We start from the raw sequence: 17385 nt of genomic DNA on the forward strand, positions 1-17385 counted from the left end.
TAGAGGAAATTCTTAATTCACTTCCTAAACCATCTAATTGTTTTCAACCAGGGAGTGGGGTAAATATAGGAATCCTTCCTTTTTGGACAAAATGTTTTTCTCTTTTGGGAGACAGGAGAGAAGGCATCTAAGACTGCCAAAATAATTAGTCCAATTTTTATACCTGATCAGGAATAAATTGGAAGGTTGGGGAGAATTTGCAGCCTTTGGATCCCAACCTCTCCTTTGGTGAGCTCACCTTTCTTTTTGCAGTCTTCCAGCATCAGAAAGAAGAAACAATAAGGAAATTGGACCCAGGGATGCTTTTTCAAAAGGCAACTGGACTTGTTTTTCCTTGAAGAAGTTTTGCTTCCCACCCAAGAAGCTTCTTCAGTTCTGGATGAGAAGCAAAACGTTTTCAAGGAAAAAAGTAAAGTCCAGTTGCCTCTTGAAAAGCATCTTTGGGTCATTAAGTCGAGGACTATCTATAGCTTTGATGTGTTGGAGAGGGTTAGTTGGTTTGTGTACTATCCTGATGCTGTGTGGTTGTAGTAGCGTGTGGATTGTTGCAGATAGGTTTTTCATTTAACGTGAAAACGCACATACTGGACCCATAATTTGGTTGTTCTTGTGGAGACCGCTATAGTTTCCAGATGCTGCATCACGGTCTCCACTAGGAGTCTTCAGAGTAGGGCATCCCACAGATGCTCCTCTAACTTCTCGTTCTGTTTTGCTATTGCAATTCTTTGGGTTTTTGTATGGATTGTGTTCTGTCTAGGATACCTGTGGTTTGGCCTTTGTTTTTGGGGGGATGGGGATATTTGGGCCCTAATTTAAATTTATTTTAATTAATGTTTAATTAATTAAAATTGACTTTGGGATGAACAACAGTGGTGGTGGAGCTATTGGAACATAAAGGAGCTCATTGGTTGATGAGATATACTGTAGAACAGAGGTCACCAGCCTTTCTCGGTTGTGGACTGGAGGGAAAGGGAGGGGTAATGCGTGCAAACGGGGCCACAAGCAGGTGCGCAATGCAAACAGAGCGGCGCTAGGACCCACATGATACTCACTAACCCTACCTTGTTCTTGCATGGTGTGGTGCCATTTTCGCGGCCCGAGGCATAGCGTCCTGTTTTCACACTGTTTTCACACTCCGCTAGTCCGAGTGGGTGTGTGTGCATGCACGTGTGTGCGCTGGCCAGCCTGTCCCACGGCCTGGTGGCCAGTAGGCCATGGCCCGGTAGTGGGCTGCAGCCCACAGGTTGGGGACCCCTGCTGTAGAACATAGAACAATAGAGCCCTCCTCCTCCCAGTTTCTCACGCGGCCCAACCTTGGTTTAAAAAGACAGAGACGTTAACGGAGCAGTCCATTGTCTTTTAATATGACCTTGTCAGGCTAATTCACCAGTATAAAAGAAAATACTTTCTCTGCAAATTTAGCATAAAGCACACTTGTTTCTTACATTCTCGCTACTCAGAAACCCTTTTCAAGCTGTTGGGTAAACTGTGTTGCTGGGTAGAATTTCAGGCATGAATAAATAGGAAACTGGCCGCAGAGGCCCAAACGTACATTCAGTGTTTTTTTGGCAGGAGGGGCCAGATGTGGCTTCGTGGATGTCGTCGAAGGGTGTCCATGCGGTGAATTTGCTGCTATACTTGTAGCTCTTGTTGCAGCCAAACGCGAGAGGCCTCTCCTCACCATCCTCCTCACTTTCTGGTTCCTGCTCCTGCCTTGACTCGCCCCATCCTCTGCAATTTCCCAACATTTTAAAAAACCCAGAAGAACTTTTAACGACCAACACAAGCGTAAAATCCCCTTCCTCGGCCTCAAGCTGTCCATCCTCCATTTACTGGCCTGCTTTTTAGGCTGTGCTCTTTAAAGGACGCCAACCTCAAACCAGATGTTGTTTAAAGAAGTCAATGTCACATTTCCTTCCGCTTTGGGCTGGCACTGGTCAGTGGTGGCCCCACAGTGCCCCCTCCCCAGTTAAGATGCTTCATTTCCAGCTGGGAAGGAGGGATGTCAGCTGGATCTTGGGAGGAGGACGTCCAGCAGTTGGCCCTGAACGGTTTCCCTACTGGATAATGGCCAAGACTGAGAAGTAATCTAAGCAAAACAAATTCTGATTCTTTCCTCCCCCCCCTCAACTTCTTCACTGTCTCTTTACCAACCAGCCAACCATCAAAGAAGGTATTAAGTCTGCTTTGTACTAGTCTGGAATATGATAAAATATGACCCTTGACAATAGCACCCTCATAAATAACGATATTAAAAACAAGTAAATGTATTTTTCCAAGGGTCAGAAATCGTGGCTACAGCCCCCAAAGTAGCTATTAAAAAGAAATAACATCTCCTTGCAACTCTCGAGTACCGAAGGCCGCCTAAGCTGTTTAAGTGAGGTTTGGGCCGAGCAGTTGGGGAGGGGCCTCTGGGACGGGGGTGGGGGTGGTCTCGCAGGGATTGCAGCCGAGGCCCTGCCAGGAAGTCCTGCCTCCTGCCCTAACGTCTCAAAATTTCCTCTGGCAAACCCCATACATTGATTCCCCCCCCGCAACGTTTAACCAAGGCTTTTGATGCCACTTTTTTTTTTAAATAACTACCATCTACATGTGTGAGCATAATACCACTGCTATAAAAACAGCCAACATACAAAAATATACATTTTTCTTCCTGTAAAAATCCCATATAAATTACTTATAATACACATAACATTAAACTGGCCACTGGAATATGGTGGGATTTGTCACGAGAAAGGAAAAATACGGGGGTGTCTGCACGGACCAGCCGTGGCATTCAATGGAAGGGATTGCCCGAATTAAAGCAAGGGGGTCAGGTGGAGGTGGCTCCCCATGGGGCCTCTCGCAATCCTGGTCCTTGTGGGACTCGGAAGAGAGCACAGTGGCCAGGCACATTCAGGACCCAGCCTGCAATGGTCACCTGGCCATCCCAGTGGCCGAGCTCTGATTTGGGAGCTAGAATAGACAGATGATGAGTTGGTGGGTCCCTTCTCCACCGCTCTTCATCTGCAAGCAACAGTTTCTGTGCACCAGGAACACAAAACACATTGCTTAGACCAGGGGCAGGGAATGAGGGCCCTTTTAGGACTGGTGGACTTCAACTCCCAGAATTCCTGAGCCAGCATGGCTGGCTCAGGAATTCTGGGAATTGAAGTCCACCAGTCCTAAAGGGGCCCTTGTTCCCCACCTCTGGCTTAGATGGTCATCCTCTTCCATCCCAACTGGTGCCATTCCAGCATTTCCAGGCTGCCACCTCACTCGGGGTCTGGGGGTCACTCCCAAGACATGGGAACAAGTGGCCCATCTATGGTCATAGTCCAGTGGCCTGTTTCAAATTATGATCTACAAAGGCACCAAAAAAATACTGCTTTCATGATATATTATCCTGTTCTTTAAAAGTTGCATGTGTCATTGGTAGCTAAGGCAAGCATAGATTAAAGTGCTGGCAGTAAATACAACTAGTAAACCATATGAATGAATGAATATATAAATATATTCATATATTCATTCATGCATACTCAAGCATACATTCACGCAAACCGACCCTATAAAAATAAACCATCATGTTCCTCAACAAGACAATTACGCAATCAACCTAACACACATAACCCCACCTTAATGGAGCACAGCAGCGGGAACGAAACCTGGTGAAACCAGCTCCCAGGTCCTCTCCACGCAGCAGGCCCCCACTTCCCCCCCCTTTTCAAACCTGCTTAGTTTTTAGACCCATTAAACGGTTTTTGCCATCTTCAAGACTGGCAGAGGAGAGGCTTCAACTGCACACTGGTCAAAAACAAGGGGTCCTTTTTTAAAAATCTCAGTCTGACACTCTCTTTGGATTTAGTGTATATTCCACTCCACTGGGTTTGTCCTTTCCGCCCCGCATTCTGTTTGCAAAGTCCAGCTTCTCCACACACTCTGCCAAGGTCTCTCTCCAACTCCACTCAGGGATACCAGTCCTTCCCCTCCAGGCTCAGCCTGGCCATTGCTCCACCGTGCTTTTTCAGCTCTTCCCTTGAGCAGACTTACAAAAAAAGAACAGGTTCCATTAAAAACACACATGATCTCTCTCTCTCACACACACACACACACACATGCACAAACACACAAACGCACACACACAAACCTGGTTTTGTTTGCTGTAAAGCTTCTGTGAAAAATAACACTTGTTTTGTTCTTGCCCTCCGAGAGTCCTTGCTTCTCCCTGAAGGGGGCTTCACACCACAACTGACTTGGCCTTTCCTGGCTCCCCGCTCCCCCAACATACACACACACACACACACACATGCGTGGAAACCAGGCGAGAGCTGTTCAGCCTCTGCAGAGGCCCAAAGTCGGGAAGGGCCTCTGGCTGCATCGTGGGCGGCTGTGGCTCTGCGTGCCGGTTGGTGCCCCTGCGGCTTCCAGAGCCGACCTGCAGCCCCCACCGGAAGGGACCAGGCGGACACAGCCTGAGACCGGAGTAGAAGCATCTCCCTTCACACTTTACTTGCCAGTGGGGTGGACTCGGTTGTTGGCCCACAGAGGCTTCTTCCTTTTGGCCGCTGCTACCGGTGTCTTCCGCGGTGTCAGCTGAGCGCCTGGGCCGCTGTGGTGGAGGACCCAGAAGGCTGCAGGGCTGCTCAGGGGCCGGGAGGGCGGGACAGGCCGGCTGCCGGGGCCCGGCTCGGAAGACGGGCAGGCGGGGGCCGTGCGGACGGGGTGGGAAAGGTTGGCCGGCCGCTCGGCCCTCCGCCAGGCCTGCCGCCTCCGGCTGCTCTCCAGCTGGCACTCCAAGGCGTACACCTCCTCGGCCGCCCCGTTCGCCCGGTCGAAGTGGGCGAGCAGCGTCTGCAGGAGGGAGAGAAGCTGCTGGATCTCCAGATCGAGTTCCACACTGTCGCCGGTGCTGGTGGTGAGGCTGAGCCCGTCCAGCTGGCTGGAGGAAGTGGAGGCCCGGGAGCTCTCGGAGGCGGCGCTGGGGGTGGCTCCTTGCAACGACCGGGAGTCCTGGCTGGAGGAGCGGGAGGGCAGCGGCTCCATCCCTTCGAAGCGGACCTTGTGGCGGAACTGCGGGAAGAGATGCGTCTCAGCAGGGGGGCTTGGGCCAGCCTCCCCCGAGGGCCTCCATCTGCACTGCCCCGACAGCAAAACCACGGGAGCCATGATGGTGCTGGCACCAGAGGAGAACGACAGCCCCACACAAGGAAGCCGAAGCAGGTGCTCAAAAGTCAAGCTTGGGAAAATCCCCTGCCTCCCACTGATCTACTCGCCCCGCTTGGAGTCTCTGCCTTCAGCTGCCGGCCCTGCAGCCTCCACTGGGCCTTCCATCTGATCCTGGGCAGGAAGGGAGCCACGAGGTCAAGGCTGCCCTGGGCAGGCCGGCCCCTCCTCAAAGGCAAGTCCTGAGGGCAAAAGTGAGTGGGGAAGGGCCCTCTTTCCTTTCCCATGGGAGCAAGGCTCTGGAAGGGAGGGCCAGGGTTGAAGTGCCTTTCGTTTGTTTGCCAAGACGTAGTTTAAAGTGCCTTCTGCTCCCAGCTACGTATAAACACATCCGTACCACCGACTTTAAATCAAAATCAATACAACAAAATCTTAAGTCACTCCAAAACTGCATAAAAATAACTCCACTCAGCAACAAAACGTTTTTTGGCAGCCTTAAATGCCTCAGCCGCTTCCTGAAATCGTCCTGATCTTAATGCAAGTTCATGGGGGGGGGCAGATTCAACCATCTGAGCACCGTCCCTGAGGGAAAGCGTGGTCAGGTGGGGAGATCCAGGGTGGTGGAAGAAGCCAAGATGGAGGCCCTGCCCCTTTGGCGTGTCTCGCACGTGCCAGACCCCTAAAAAGGGTGGGAGCTTCACTAGTATGGTTGGACCACCCTGTGACCACGGCCTCCTGTCCCTGCAGGTGCCGTTCTGGATGCCACATCAGTCGACAGCTGCCTTGCTAAAAGCAGCAACGAGGGAACCACAGCTAGGAAGGCCCTCGGTCACGCCATTCGCGCACTTTGGGCGGGCGCTGAGGGATGGGACTCCTCCTTGGGCAAAGCAGCCCAAAGAGCTGCGTCTCGTCTGAGGGAAGGAACGAGCTGGGTTTGGCCTGCCAGGCTAGCCAGGCCGGCAAGAGGAGGCCGAGAGCCGTGGAGGCTTCCCCAGGCCTCGGCAGTCCCTCACCTCCTTGGCTTTGCTGAAGCCCATCCACATCTTGAGCCTCCGAAGAAAAAGCTCCACCATTTCGTAGTCCTGGGACTCGAAGGCCGGCCTGTACATCTCGAAGCGCGTCTCGCGGTAATGACGGATGAGCACAGCGGGGAAGAGCCGCGAAAGGCACCACAGCTGCAGCATCACGTAGCTGGCCCAGATGAGGTGGGGAAGCCCCGCGGGTCCTAGCAGGTGGAGGCTCCTGCCACCGTGTAGACCGGTGAGGAACAGCTGGAGCCCTCGGCCAAAGCTGGAGAAGCCCTCGGAGGTGGAGGAGAAGAGCTGTGCAGGCACAGAGGGAGGCCGGGTGAGTGGCTGGGCAGGGGGGGTCCCTCCGGGAAGACAGCCTGGGACTCAGGAGTCTCCTTCCCTCTGTTGCCGGCAGCCAAATGGCCTCCCTGGGGTTGGTTTGTTGATTCCCAACCTCCTCCCTGGCCCAGACCCGCCGGGCCTTGAACCCTGTTTTTTCCACTCAGAATGGACAGAGAAGTCCAGCGCCTGCAGCTGGTGGTCTCCCCCTCCTTCCCCCCAAGCATGGCTGCATTTGTTCAATGGTTAGGAAAACCTCCTGAGAGCAGAGACTGACGATTGGAACAAAGAGGCAGACACACGTCCTAGATGTGGCTTCACTGCTTCACAATGACACACCAGGGAGTTGAGCACAAAGTCTTTCTGGCCGGTGCAGGGGTGGGACCCGGGCAGCTCCGCAGAGAAGGTGCAGCCCTTCTCGGGAGTCAAGGGGAGGCAGGAAGTGGCACCTATCAGGACCCTTCTCTGGTCTCAGGTGAGAACGGAGTCCAGGAGCCTGGGGGAGGGGAGGGATCGCCACTGGCGGTCGCTGCCTGCGGGAGGAGGCTGAGGCTAGTCAAGGAGGGAAACCAGCTCCCTCTCGGTAAAGCGGGACTGAAGAAACCACGTTTAGAAAAGTGGCTGTGCCGATCCCCTCCGGCTGGCATTTTGCTAAGGGTGGTGGGGGAAAAAAGGGGCTGGAAGGATTGGCACGGGTTGGGGGCCAAAGCAGGGGAAGGGGCTCCCCGCAGGGCAGGTCAAAGGAAGGGGCCCAGCTCTCCTCTCCCTCCAGATGCAGAGCAGAGGCATCTGACGCTTTGGTGGGACAATGTCCCCGCAGTCCACCCCTCCCGACTTCAGGCGTTCCTCCATTACCAGGTAGCCAAGCTGTGCGTAAGCCAACGTCAGGGTCACAAAGGCCAAACCGGCGCCCAGCAGCTCCCTGGCCGATTTCTGCAAAGCTTTGCCGAAGGTGGACCACTGTCGGATGAAGCGCAGCTGCTGGGAAGCCTTTGGGAAGGAGAGAGGGGGAGGTTGGCTCAGCAAGGCCTGGCCTAAGTGGGGGCAGCCTCTGCTCTCTAAGGCCGGGGCGAGAAGCCCTTCTCGGGAGAGGAGAAGGATTGGAGAGTCCTGCTCCAGGGTCGCTTCTGCCTCAGTCAATCCAGGCTGCCCCTAATCCACGCCCTCAGTCGTTATAGCTGACAGAGGGGTTTAACATAGAATAGCATAGATTCTAGAATAATAGAGCTGGAAGGGACCTTGGAGGTCTTCTAGTCCAGCCCCCCGCTCAAGCAGGAGAACCTATACCATCTCGGACAGGTGACCGTCCAGTCTCTTCTTAAAAACCTCCAGTGATGGAGCGCCCACGATTTCTGGAGGCAGGTTGATCCACTGGTTAATTGTCCTCACTGTCAGGAAATTTCTCCTTAATTCTAGGTTGCTTCTCTCCTTGCTTAGTTTCCATCCGTTGCTTCTTGTCCTGCCTTCCGGTGCTTTGGAGAATAGCTTGACTCCCTCCTCTTTGTGGCAGCCCCTCAAATACTGGAACACGGCTATCATGTCGCCCCTGTTTCTTCTTTTCTCTAGACTAGCCAAACCCAAGTCCTGCAGCCGTTCTTCGTTTGTTTTAGTCTCCAGGCCTTGGATCATCTTAGTTGCTCTTCTCTGCTCTCCTTCCAGAGTCTCAGTGAGATTGTTTGCTTATTGTTTTTGCGCCATCCTTTTAAATGACATTTTATAACTAGCGGTGGAAAACTCTTACACAGATACAGGAGCATCTGCAAGATGGGTCAAAATCTGCAGCGTGTATCACAATCCTTTTGTATGTAGACATCTAAACACACAGGGAGTCCTCAATTTACGGTTCATTTCGGTATGGTTCGAAGTTGCAACGGCACTGGAAAAAGTGACATGACCATTTTTCACACTTATGACCATTGCAGCCTCCCCGGGGTCACATGATTTACATTCGGACACTTGACAACTAACACGTATTTATGACGGTCGCCGTGCCCCAGGGTGGTCACGTGATCCACTTTTGTGACCTTCTGACAAGCCAAATCAATGGGGAAGCCAATTCACTTAATAACTGCAGTGAGTCACTTAACATTGGTGGCAAGAAAGGTCGTAAAATGGAGCAAAATCCACTTTAACACATTTCTTACTTAGAAGCATACACTTTGGGCTCAATTGTGGTTGTAAGTTGAGGACCACCTGTATGCAAAAGGGGCGGGGCTTGGATTGCAATGCCCCGCCCACCTTTTTGTAGATTTTGATCATTTCTTTGACCTTCCCCCTTGCAGAGTTCCCTGCACACGTAAACATGCCAGGATATTTCCTTCCCGCCGCTGATTAGAACATGGAAGGGACCTCGGAGATTAGGAGGAGCTCGTTGCATAATCTGATGCTCCATTCTGGGGAACTAAAAACATGCTGCCAAATGGCCAGTGAGGAGGAGAAAGAAAATGTGCAGGAAAATCTGACGCTGCTGCCGACTGCTTCTCTCCCATGAAGAGCATGGAGACTGGGCACAGAAGCACAACAAGGAGGATTGGGAGACTGGAGGCTAAAACAGATGAAGAACGGTTGCAGGAACTGGGCACGGCTGGTCTAGTGAAAAGAAGGACTGGGGTGACATGATAGCAGTGATCCAGTATCTCAGGGGCTGCCCCAAAGAAGAGGGAGTCAAGCTATTCTCCAAAGCACCTGAAAGCAGGACAAGAAGCAACGGATGGAAACTGATCAAGGAGAGAAGAAGCAACCTGGAACTAAAGGAGGAATTTCCTGACAGCGAGAACAATTAACCAGTGGAACAGTTGCCCTTCAGAGGTTGTGGGTGCTTCATCACGGGAGGGTCTCAAGAAGAGACTGGACAGCCATTTGTCTGGAATGGCACAGGGCCTCCTGCTTGAGCCAGGGGGCTGGACTAGAAGACCTCCAACGGCCCTTCCAACTCTCTAATTCTATGTTCTATGTGTCACAAAATCTTACCTTTGCAGTCATTTCCAAAGCAACTCTGGGACAGTGAAAAAAGAAAAGGCACCCAAGATACTAAAGGAGAGGCAAGTTAATCCACTAAGAAAGCTTTAGCTCAGGGGTCTTCAAACCTGGCCCTTTTATGACTTGTGGACTTCAACTCCCAGAATTCCTCAGCCAGGCATGCTGGCTGAGGAATTCTGGGAGTTGAAGTCCACAAGTCATAAAAGGGCCAAGTTTGAAGACCCCTGCTTTAGCTCATTGTCACATCCACAACCTTTTCTTCAGGTTTCCCGAAGCGCCCCTAGCCGTGATTCCACCGCCTCCTGAGCGACGCCGGGTCCTACCTTGACCGTAAGCAGGAAGAGCAGAGAAGCGGCCAGGCAACTGAAGGCCACGTGGAGAGAAGCCACCGGGTGGAAGCTGGTGAAGCCCCGCTTGTTCTTCATGTATTTTGCCCACTGCCGTTCAGCAAGAGAGGCCTGGCTGAGGTGGACAACCACGGTGCAGGTGGTGGCCAGGATGAGCAGCCACTGGCCGTAGCTGCCGAGGAGGGCGAAGTAGGCCTTGCCTTCCTTCTTGATGGCCAGAGACTCGGAGACCACGAAGTAGACCACCAGGATCATAAGGAAGACCTGGAGGGGGAGGGGAAGGAGGTCAGCTCCCAGGAAACGTGGAGCTGGCCAAACCTGGATGAGTCTCTTCCACACCTTCCATCATCCAGAGAAGAAAGTTGCTTCCGTTTTTTTTCAGCCTCCCCACCATCGGAGGCCCTCCACTCTTAGTTGGCCCTGAGGAATTAGGGACTTTGGGCCAAAAAAGGTCATTTGTTGGCCCCAGCCCTGGAGTCTCCTGCACGGTCACTGGAGCAGCGCCAACAGCCTGCCCTGGATAAGGAAGGTGGAGCAGAGAGAACTCTGGGACTGACCATCATGAGCAGCTGTGGGGTTACCCTCCTGCCAAGGGGGTGCAGTGGGAAGGGAGTGACGGTCACAGCTGGCAAGGCATGCTTGGCCACAGGGAACTCCAGCTGGAACGTGACGGCCGCGTGGAGGTCCAGAACAGGGTGATACTGGGTCATTTCCACAAAGACTGCCTGGCTCCTGCAACAGATGGAAAGAAGGGGTCAAAATATCAAAAAGCAAGGAGCTTTGGGGGGGAGCAAGCCTGCCTCGGTTTCCCACTTGGGTCCCCCCTGCCGTCCTCACCCACCTGTTGCTGATCCAGTTGTTCTGCTGGAGGACCTGCAGACAAGCGTTGCTTTCTTGGAGAGTTGTTCCCAGTTCCTGGATGTAACCCCCGCTGTCATAGGTGGAAAGGTAGCCCCAGTACCAGGCCCTGGAATATAAGGGGGCAGGGGGGGGAGGAGAGCCCACCGGTCACTCGTGGCCGGAAAAGCCCCTTCTGTGCGCCCCAGGATTCTGCTCTAGCCCTCTCCCAGGTCTTTGTAAACCTTTCCAATAGTAGTCAGTTCGAAAGACTGCACTTTTGGACAGCTTTCTCCTAAGGGTTTTTCTATCTTTTCTTCTTTGATTGTGACTCTTGCCTGCTGCTGACTTGCTTCTCTGTTAGAAACGTTAGAATAGCAGATAGTTCTGCTTCCTCCTCCCCTGACTTGTTTTTAATCAGGAGGGTTTACAAAAAATATGCTCTCTTCTTTTTCGTTTCTGGCATAATCTGGAAGGTCCAACCCTGACGCTGCATTCCGCCCCACAGCTTCCCTCCAGAAGTCTCTGGAGGTTTTGAAGAAGAGAGTGGGCGGCCACTTGTCTGGAATGGCATAGGGCAGGGGTCGGCAACCTCGGCTCTTTTATGACTCGTGGACTTCAACTCCCAGAATTCCTGAGCCAGCATAGCTGGCTCAGGAATTCTGGGAGTTGAAGTCCACGAGTCATAAAAGAGCCGAGGTTGCCGACCCCTGGCATAGGGTCTCCTGCTTGAGCAGGGGGCTGGACTAGAAGACCTCCGAGGTCCCTTCCAGCTCTCTTCTATTCTATAGCCCAAACCCTCTCACTGGATTGTCACTATAGGCAGTCCTTGACTTACAACCAAACTTCTCTTGCTATGTGAGACGGTTGTAAAGCGAATTTTGCACCATTTTATGACTCTTCTTGCCCCAGTTGTTAAGGGAATCACTGCAGTTGTTCAGTTAGTAACCCAGTTGTTAAGTGAATCTGGCTTCCCCATTGACTTTGCTTGCCAGAAGGTCACAAAAGGGGATCACATGTCCCCGTGCGCGGACGTGCAACCGTCATAAATATGAACCAGTTGCCAAGCATCCGAACTGTGATGACGTGACAATGGGGGATGCTGCAACCGTCGTAAGTGTGAAAAACAGTCATACTGTAAGTCATTTTTTTCAGTGCCATTGTAACTTTGAATGGTCACTAAATGAACTGTTGTAAGTCAAGGACTACCTGTCTGGGGAAATCTGTATAAGGGGCTAAGATGCGATCTCTCCTGTGCTCCTGGAGGTGGACCACAAGTAACGGTAGGCCAGAAGGAAACGCAACTGCTCACACCAAAACGGAGGAGGCTTCCTTACCTGTGCAGGTGAGTCACAGGAAGGGAAAAGAAGGGCTCCACTCACCCAACCAGGTCAGGAGGAGAGGCGGTCCAGAGCGGCCCCAGGGTATCCAAGGGGCTCTTCCACCCAGCTGCGTAGCTGGCGGTGTCAAAGCTGCTGGAACTGAAAGCGCATTTCGCCTTGGTCCCACCGAGGGCCTCTTCCAGCGAATTCGAGCACTCTGTTGGGAAAAGGGGGGGGCACCGTGTTTTATCTGCTGGACCTGCAAATTTCCAAGCCCTGAGTCGTCTTCCCCCAAGAGAAAACCATCAAGTCACACCGTGTCAACGAAGACTCAATCTTCATCCAAGCCAAAGGCGTCTAAAGGTTGAATCGTTGGCAACCGGACCAAACGTGGTCTGGTCATCAAGTCACACTCCATTTTGTATTGTTTACTTGGCAACAATACCTACACAGAAGTGTCTGGTTGTTGTTTACATCCAGGGTGTTTTTCAACTTCCCAGGTGGGACTGTGGGGGGTTTTCCGCTGCTCTCCTATCCCGTGACTAGCCAGGTCCAGCCCTGCTTAGTCCTTGGAGCTGAGCTGCCTGGAGGGTGCCCCTGATTCGGCCTTTTCTCCCGAACCTCTTGACGATTCTCAGCTCTCCTCTTCCAGCCACGAGCAAGAGAGCGAGCAGCAAGGGGGCTTCATCTGGCTTTTAGTAGGGCTGAGAAAGGGCCTCGCTGGTTGGGAGGGCCCACAGAGGAGAGGCGGGACCCCTCTGTCTGGCCTAGAGGGAAAGCGCCTAAGAGCCTGGGGGTCTGAGAGTGTCATGCAACCTTGGGGGCAGTTGGCGGCTTGAGGCTGCTCCCTCTGCCTCTCCCTCTGTCAACCTCGAGCAGATCAGGACCAAACTGCTGGCAGTGGGCAGACTTAGCCTGCAATACTGCATTCCAACCACCGCGGCACCAGGGCTCACCACTAAACAGATGAAGACCCGCTCACTTCTCACTTACCTTCTCGCATACGGATTTGCCGCAGTCGTGGGACCCCCAGGGTGATACCTGAGCTTGCCTGGGCAGACCGGTTCCGGTACAAGAAGGGCAACAGTCCCTGCGTGGTCCAAAGCCAGAAGTCATCCGATCTGCGCCAACACGATGAAGAAGGGAAAGGAGAGAGCGACTGTGCTCAGCCCGGAAGATGCTCGTCCCAATTTCAAAGCCCCTCCAGTTCCCCCTCGGCTGGGGCTGCACTTTCCATCCTCGCCTTCCTATTAATGAGCGGGGACCCTTCCCCGGGCCAGAAGGGGGTCTCCCCTGCAGCCACTGGATTCTGGCCCCGAGAGAGCCGATCTAACCCCTCCCTGCCTGCCTGCTCTGCCCCCAGGGCCAAGCACAGCGGCCCAGCCTTCCGCCTGGGGTGAAGTTCAGGGCCTGAATGGTGCGGCACCCCCCCCTCCCCCCCCGGGGCTGCTCCCAGTGGGTCTGCATGGGAGAGAAGCTGGGACAGTCCTTCCACGGGGCAGGCTGCAATGGATCGAATCGCCTACGGGCCCAATCCACCGGCAGCTTTTCTTTGTGTTATCTGTCGGTCAGTTTGTCTGGACTGCCCAACTCCAAAAGGATTAAAGAGACCAATGTACGTATGTTCAAACACCAGCATAAAAACAAGCTTGGGAAGAAACAATATAAATGCCAGATCTCCACATGACCTCCCGGCCTGACCAATGAATCCTCGCTCAAGGTCTGGGGGGAAAAAATGGGTTTCAGGGACCACCTGAAGAGGACAAAGTGGGGCCGTGTTGATGGCCAAGAGGCTGCTTCAAGGGGCAGGTGAGAACGCCCACCGAGAAGGTCGCCTCCAAGGTCCTGCTAGAAGCGGCTGTGCCCTTGGCCGACTCAAAGCCAGCCAGCCCTGTGGGAGCAAACAGCACGGTGGACCGCCAAATACCGAGCCTGGGTAAGGCCAAGCGGAGAGGTGAGAACCAGCACCTGGAATTGCTCCTGAAGCCAACTGGCCACCAGGGCAGCTCAGGTTGCTGGGCTGTTCTATGGACATAGTGAGGCTCGTCCATCTCGCTTTGAATCCTCTCCCCCCTCCCGTCCCAACTGGAGCCGGCCAGAGACAGGAGGAGAACCACCACCACAGATCAGGCCTCCTACTCCGATTTCCTGCAGTCAATCCAGAGCAATACCACCGAAGGTTCCAGGAGGGCCAAGAGGGTTGTACCACCCACGTCCCTGTTCTTGAAGGTTCTTGACCAAGCGTGACCGAGATGTTGCCTCCAGACATGAAACCCTTGGTGGAGCCTCAATGGAGAAGTGGGCTAATGCCTCCTTAAGTAACACCAGCTGCCTGCAATTAGTGCAGGTTCGAGTCCCACCAGGCTCAAGGTTGACTCAGCCTTCCATCCTTCCAAGGTAGGTAAAATGAGGACCCAGATTGTTGGGGGCAATTAAGATGACTTTGTAATAATGCCGCTTGGGGTGTGTGTGAAAGCCCTAATAAGCAGGCATATACATAGAATGAAGGCTACTGCTAAGCACATTGATTTGTGCTTTAAATTGTAAGCCGCCCTGAGTCTTCAGAGAAGGGCGGGATATAAATGGGATTTTAAAAAAACCCCACTCCCACCGCTGACAAGGGTCCAGACAATCTTTTAGCCTCCAATAAACAAGCTTTAGTTCTTGGGTGTGACATTTCTCAAGGCATCTGCAAACTTAGGGAGAATATTCTGTGGACTGCAGAGCTCTAGGAAGGGTTCAGCTGGTGTTCAGTTGAGGAGCGTCAAAACGTCTACAAGGCTAAGGATGTAAGCAGCAGGACCAGGCAGCAGAAATACCTCTTGATATCCAGGAACTGCCTGATGCCGAGCTGCTGCTTGATGGACTTTTGCAAAAGAAACGCCTGGCTGTTGTGTGAAGGCCCGCCATAGTTGGCGAGGAGGACGACCAGCAGGAACAGCATGTAGACAAAGCAGTTCTAGGAGAAACAGAGAGAGGGACTTGCCACTCTTCCGAAGAGTCCAAAGCGGCCCCCAGACCAGGCCGGGAGAGGCCGTTTTGCTCCGGGATCTCTCCCCTTTGAATCGGGACACCAGAGGAGGAGAGGGCCATCATCAGAGGCCCCGTTTCCTCTTTCTGCCCTCGCTGGGCAGCCGACACCCTCCCCCTCTTCACCTTGAGCAGGCTGTGCAGAAGCTTGACCTTTCTGGCCTCCTCCTTGGCCTGGAAAAGAGCAAAGCCCTGGGGGGGGCGGACCCTCCCAATCTTCTCCGAGACGTGCTCCACAAAGGGCTGCTCCACCAGGGTGTCGTCCTCCTCGGGGTGCAGGCGCTTGGCCACCAGAGAAAAGTACAGGGCTTCCAGGAGGATCTGCAGGTACAGGCCAGGCGAAAGGTCAGAGCCCTGGAGCGGGAAGGGACGTTGCAGATCACCTCACACAACACGCACACACCCCGCCCATTCAGGGGAGTATCGGTTAGTTAAATCAACGGCCTCTTTTTGGGCTAACCTATCGCTCCTCCTGTCCACAATGCTCTGAACGGACACTCCTGAATTTGTGTTGGGCCACAAGGGGGAAACGCTCCAGGTGCAACTGCCCTCAACAATCCCTGCGTATCGTGCCAGGGTCTAGGTTCCTCTCCCTTTGCAGAACCGGCTCTCTGCCCTTCCAGCCTGGATCTTCCCAAGGAGAAGATAAGAGGCGGATCTGCAAATAATTCAGCCACCAGGACCAACCAGGAGCTGCAGGCAGGTTCCTGAAGGCCAAGTTGAGGCAGAATTTCTCCACAGCAATTTTGACATCCCAGTTTCTCTTGGAGGTGGGAGACAATAGGCAGAAATATTTGTTGGATGCCTACTCGAATTTTAGCAACACAAACAAACAAAAGACGGAACGTGAAAATGAGGGGGAGGTAAGGACTGGAACGTGGCCAGAGAGAACAGGAACCGGCTAGCAGAGTGTGCGGAGGAAGGAACCCAGACTGCTCTTCTAAGTCTTGTCTTTTACCAGGACTTACCTTGAGGGGTTCCCAGAGCAAAAAGGAGGAGAGGAAGCTAAAAATCCCTGAGATCAGCCACATGAGGGCCACGCTGGAGCTGAACCCCACTCCGATCCACACTGAGATCCCAAAGCAGACGAGGAGGAGGAGGATGCTGATGGCGTGTGCCAAGTAGGAGCACCAAGAGGGCAGCAGGCGCTTCCGGAGAGTGTGGTCCACAACTGCAGGCGAGAAATGGGGTGGGAGGGTAAATCTTGGTGCAGTTCCCCAGCCGGCGCAGGAGTGCGAGAGCCACACTTAGCAGAGCCTTCATGCCTTCGTGAGGCCTGCAGGAATCTAAGGACTGCACCCAGTTGCTTTCGTGGGGTATTCCCGTGTCCTCACCGGAATGCAACAAATACACGAAAGGTGTGCAAAGTTGACCCCTAACTTTGTGGAAGCCCCACACAGGGTAAGAATTTAGGGCTTATTTAACAAGGAGGCAGAGAAGCAAAACAGTCACAACTGAGCTGCAGGGAGAGGGGAACAGACGCTATTTGGGAAAAAGCTCAACCCATCATGGCACCTGGAGGACAATTCTCCCATCGACCTCCAGGCGTCCTGGCGCTAAAATCCCACCAGGAAGGCAACTGTGAGACTCCTGAAAGTTATAAGCTCCAGGTCTCTGCAGGCTTTATTCAGAAGGGACGTGGGAGGCCTGAGGACTTTGCATTTTCCCAGGCGGCCCACATGGCCAAAACGAGGTTACCTGTTCGGGTCGATTTGGCAGAATGATTCAATTCCCGTCCAGGGACCGCCACGCTGTGGCCTTTCTCGTTCAGCCTCTGCAACACGATCGCTTCCGTCTTGTCTCCTGGCATGTTTGACCTACCGGAATAATTTAATGTAGGAACACCTTCAGATATCGGCAGGAAGAAACTAAGACTTTTCAGGTCCAGCCACTCGCCTCTCAGCGCAGATGCCTCCTGGTTCACCAGCTGGGAGGCCCAGGGCAAACCCTACACAACGCACCACCCCCTTTGCATATGTTGCATCACACACACACAAACTCAACCCAGAGGAATGGGAGGGGGTATTTGTGAGAGTCCCCCCCCATATACCCCTTTCCCTCCCCACAGACTTACAGCCCAGAGAGGAGGTCTGTTTCAACCTTGGGGCAGTTTCCCACTTCCTGAAGATGAGGGACGCCACCAGCTCCATCTGCAAGAATCTGCCGTATCAGATCTTCATCTGCTATGGGAAGAATAAACCAAGTTCTCAGGGCAGATGGTACCTCTGATGGGTGTTGCGGAGGGTGTGTGGGGCCTGTCTTCCCAATAGGTTCACAAGACCAAGCGTTCCACCACGCCAACAGAACGCACTGCACGATTGCTGGGAAGGGAGACCTCCTCCCACCCACAGGCCATCTTCTCTGGGCCCTGCGTGGAAA

General features: G+C 53.3%; 1 protein-coding gene across 1 annotated transcript in view; it reads right to left on the bottom strand.

The window, feature by feature from the left end:
- Window positions 1–1342: 1342 nt before the first annotated feature.
- PKD1 (polycystin 1, transient receptor potential channel interacting) overlaps window positions 1343–17385 on the bottom strand; it is a gene marked incomplete at its 5' end in the record, with an annotated part of 165510 nt that continues 149467 nt past the window's right edge. The window contains 13 exons of the mRNA XM_083373148.1: window positions 1343–5049; window positions 6156–6464; window positions 7347–7481; window positions 9794–10081; window positions 10375–10549; window positions 10659–10784; window positions 12037–12193; window positions 12970–13097; window positions 14796–14935; window positions 15133–15327; window positions 15975–16177; window positions 16705–16823; window positions 17081–17186. Coding sequence (XP_083229274.1) covers window positions 4486–5049; window positions 6156–6464; window positions 7347–7481; window positions 9794–10081; window positions 10375–10549; window positions 10659–10784; window positions 12037–12193; window positions 12970–13097; window positions 14796–14935; window positions 15133–15327; window positions 15975–16177; window positions 16705–16823; window positions 17081–17186 — 2645 coding nt within the window. The 3' untranslated portion in view covers window positions 1343–4485. The remainder of the gene's footprint in view (window positions 5050–6155; window positions 6465–7346; window positions 7482–9793; window positions 10082–10374; window positions 10550–10658; window positions 10785–12036; window positions 12194–12969; window positions 13098–14795; window positions 14936–15132; window positions 15328–15974; window positions 16178–16704; window positions 16824–17080; window positions 17187–17385) is intronic.

Source organism: Vipera ursinii (genome assembly GCF_947247035.1).
Source record: "Vipera ursinii genome assembly, chromosome: 13".
NCBI classification, from domain to species: Eukaryota; Metazoa; Chordata; class Lepidosauria; order Squamata; family Viperidae; genus Vipera; species Vipera ursinii.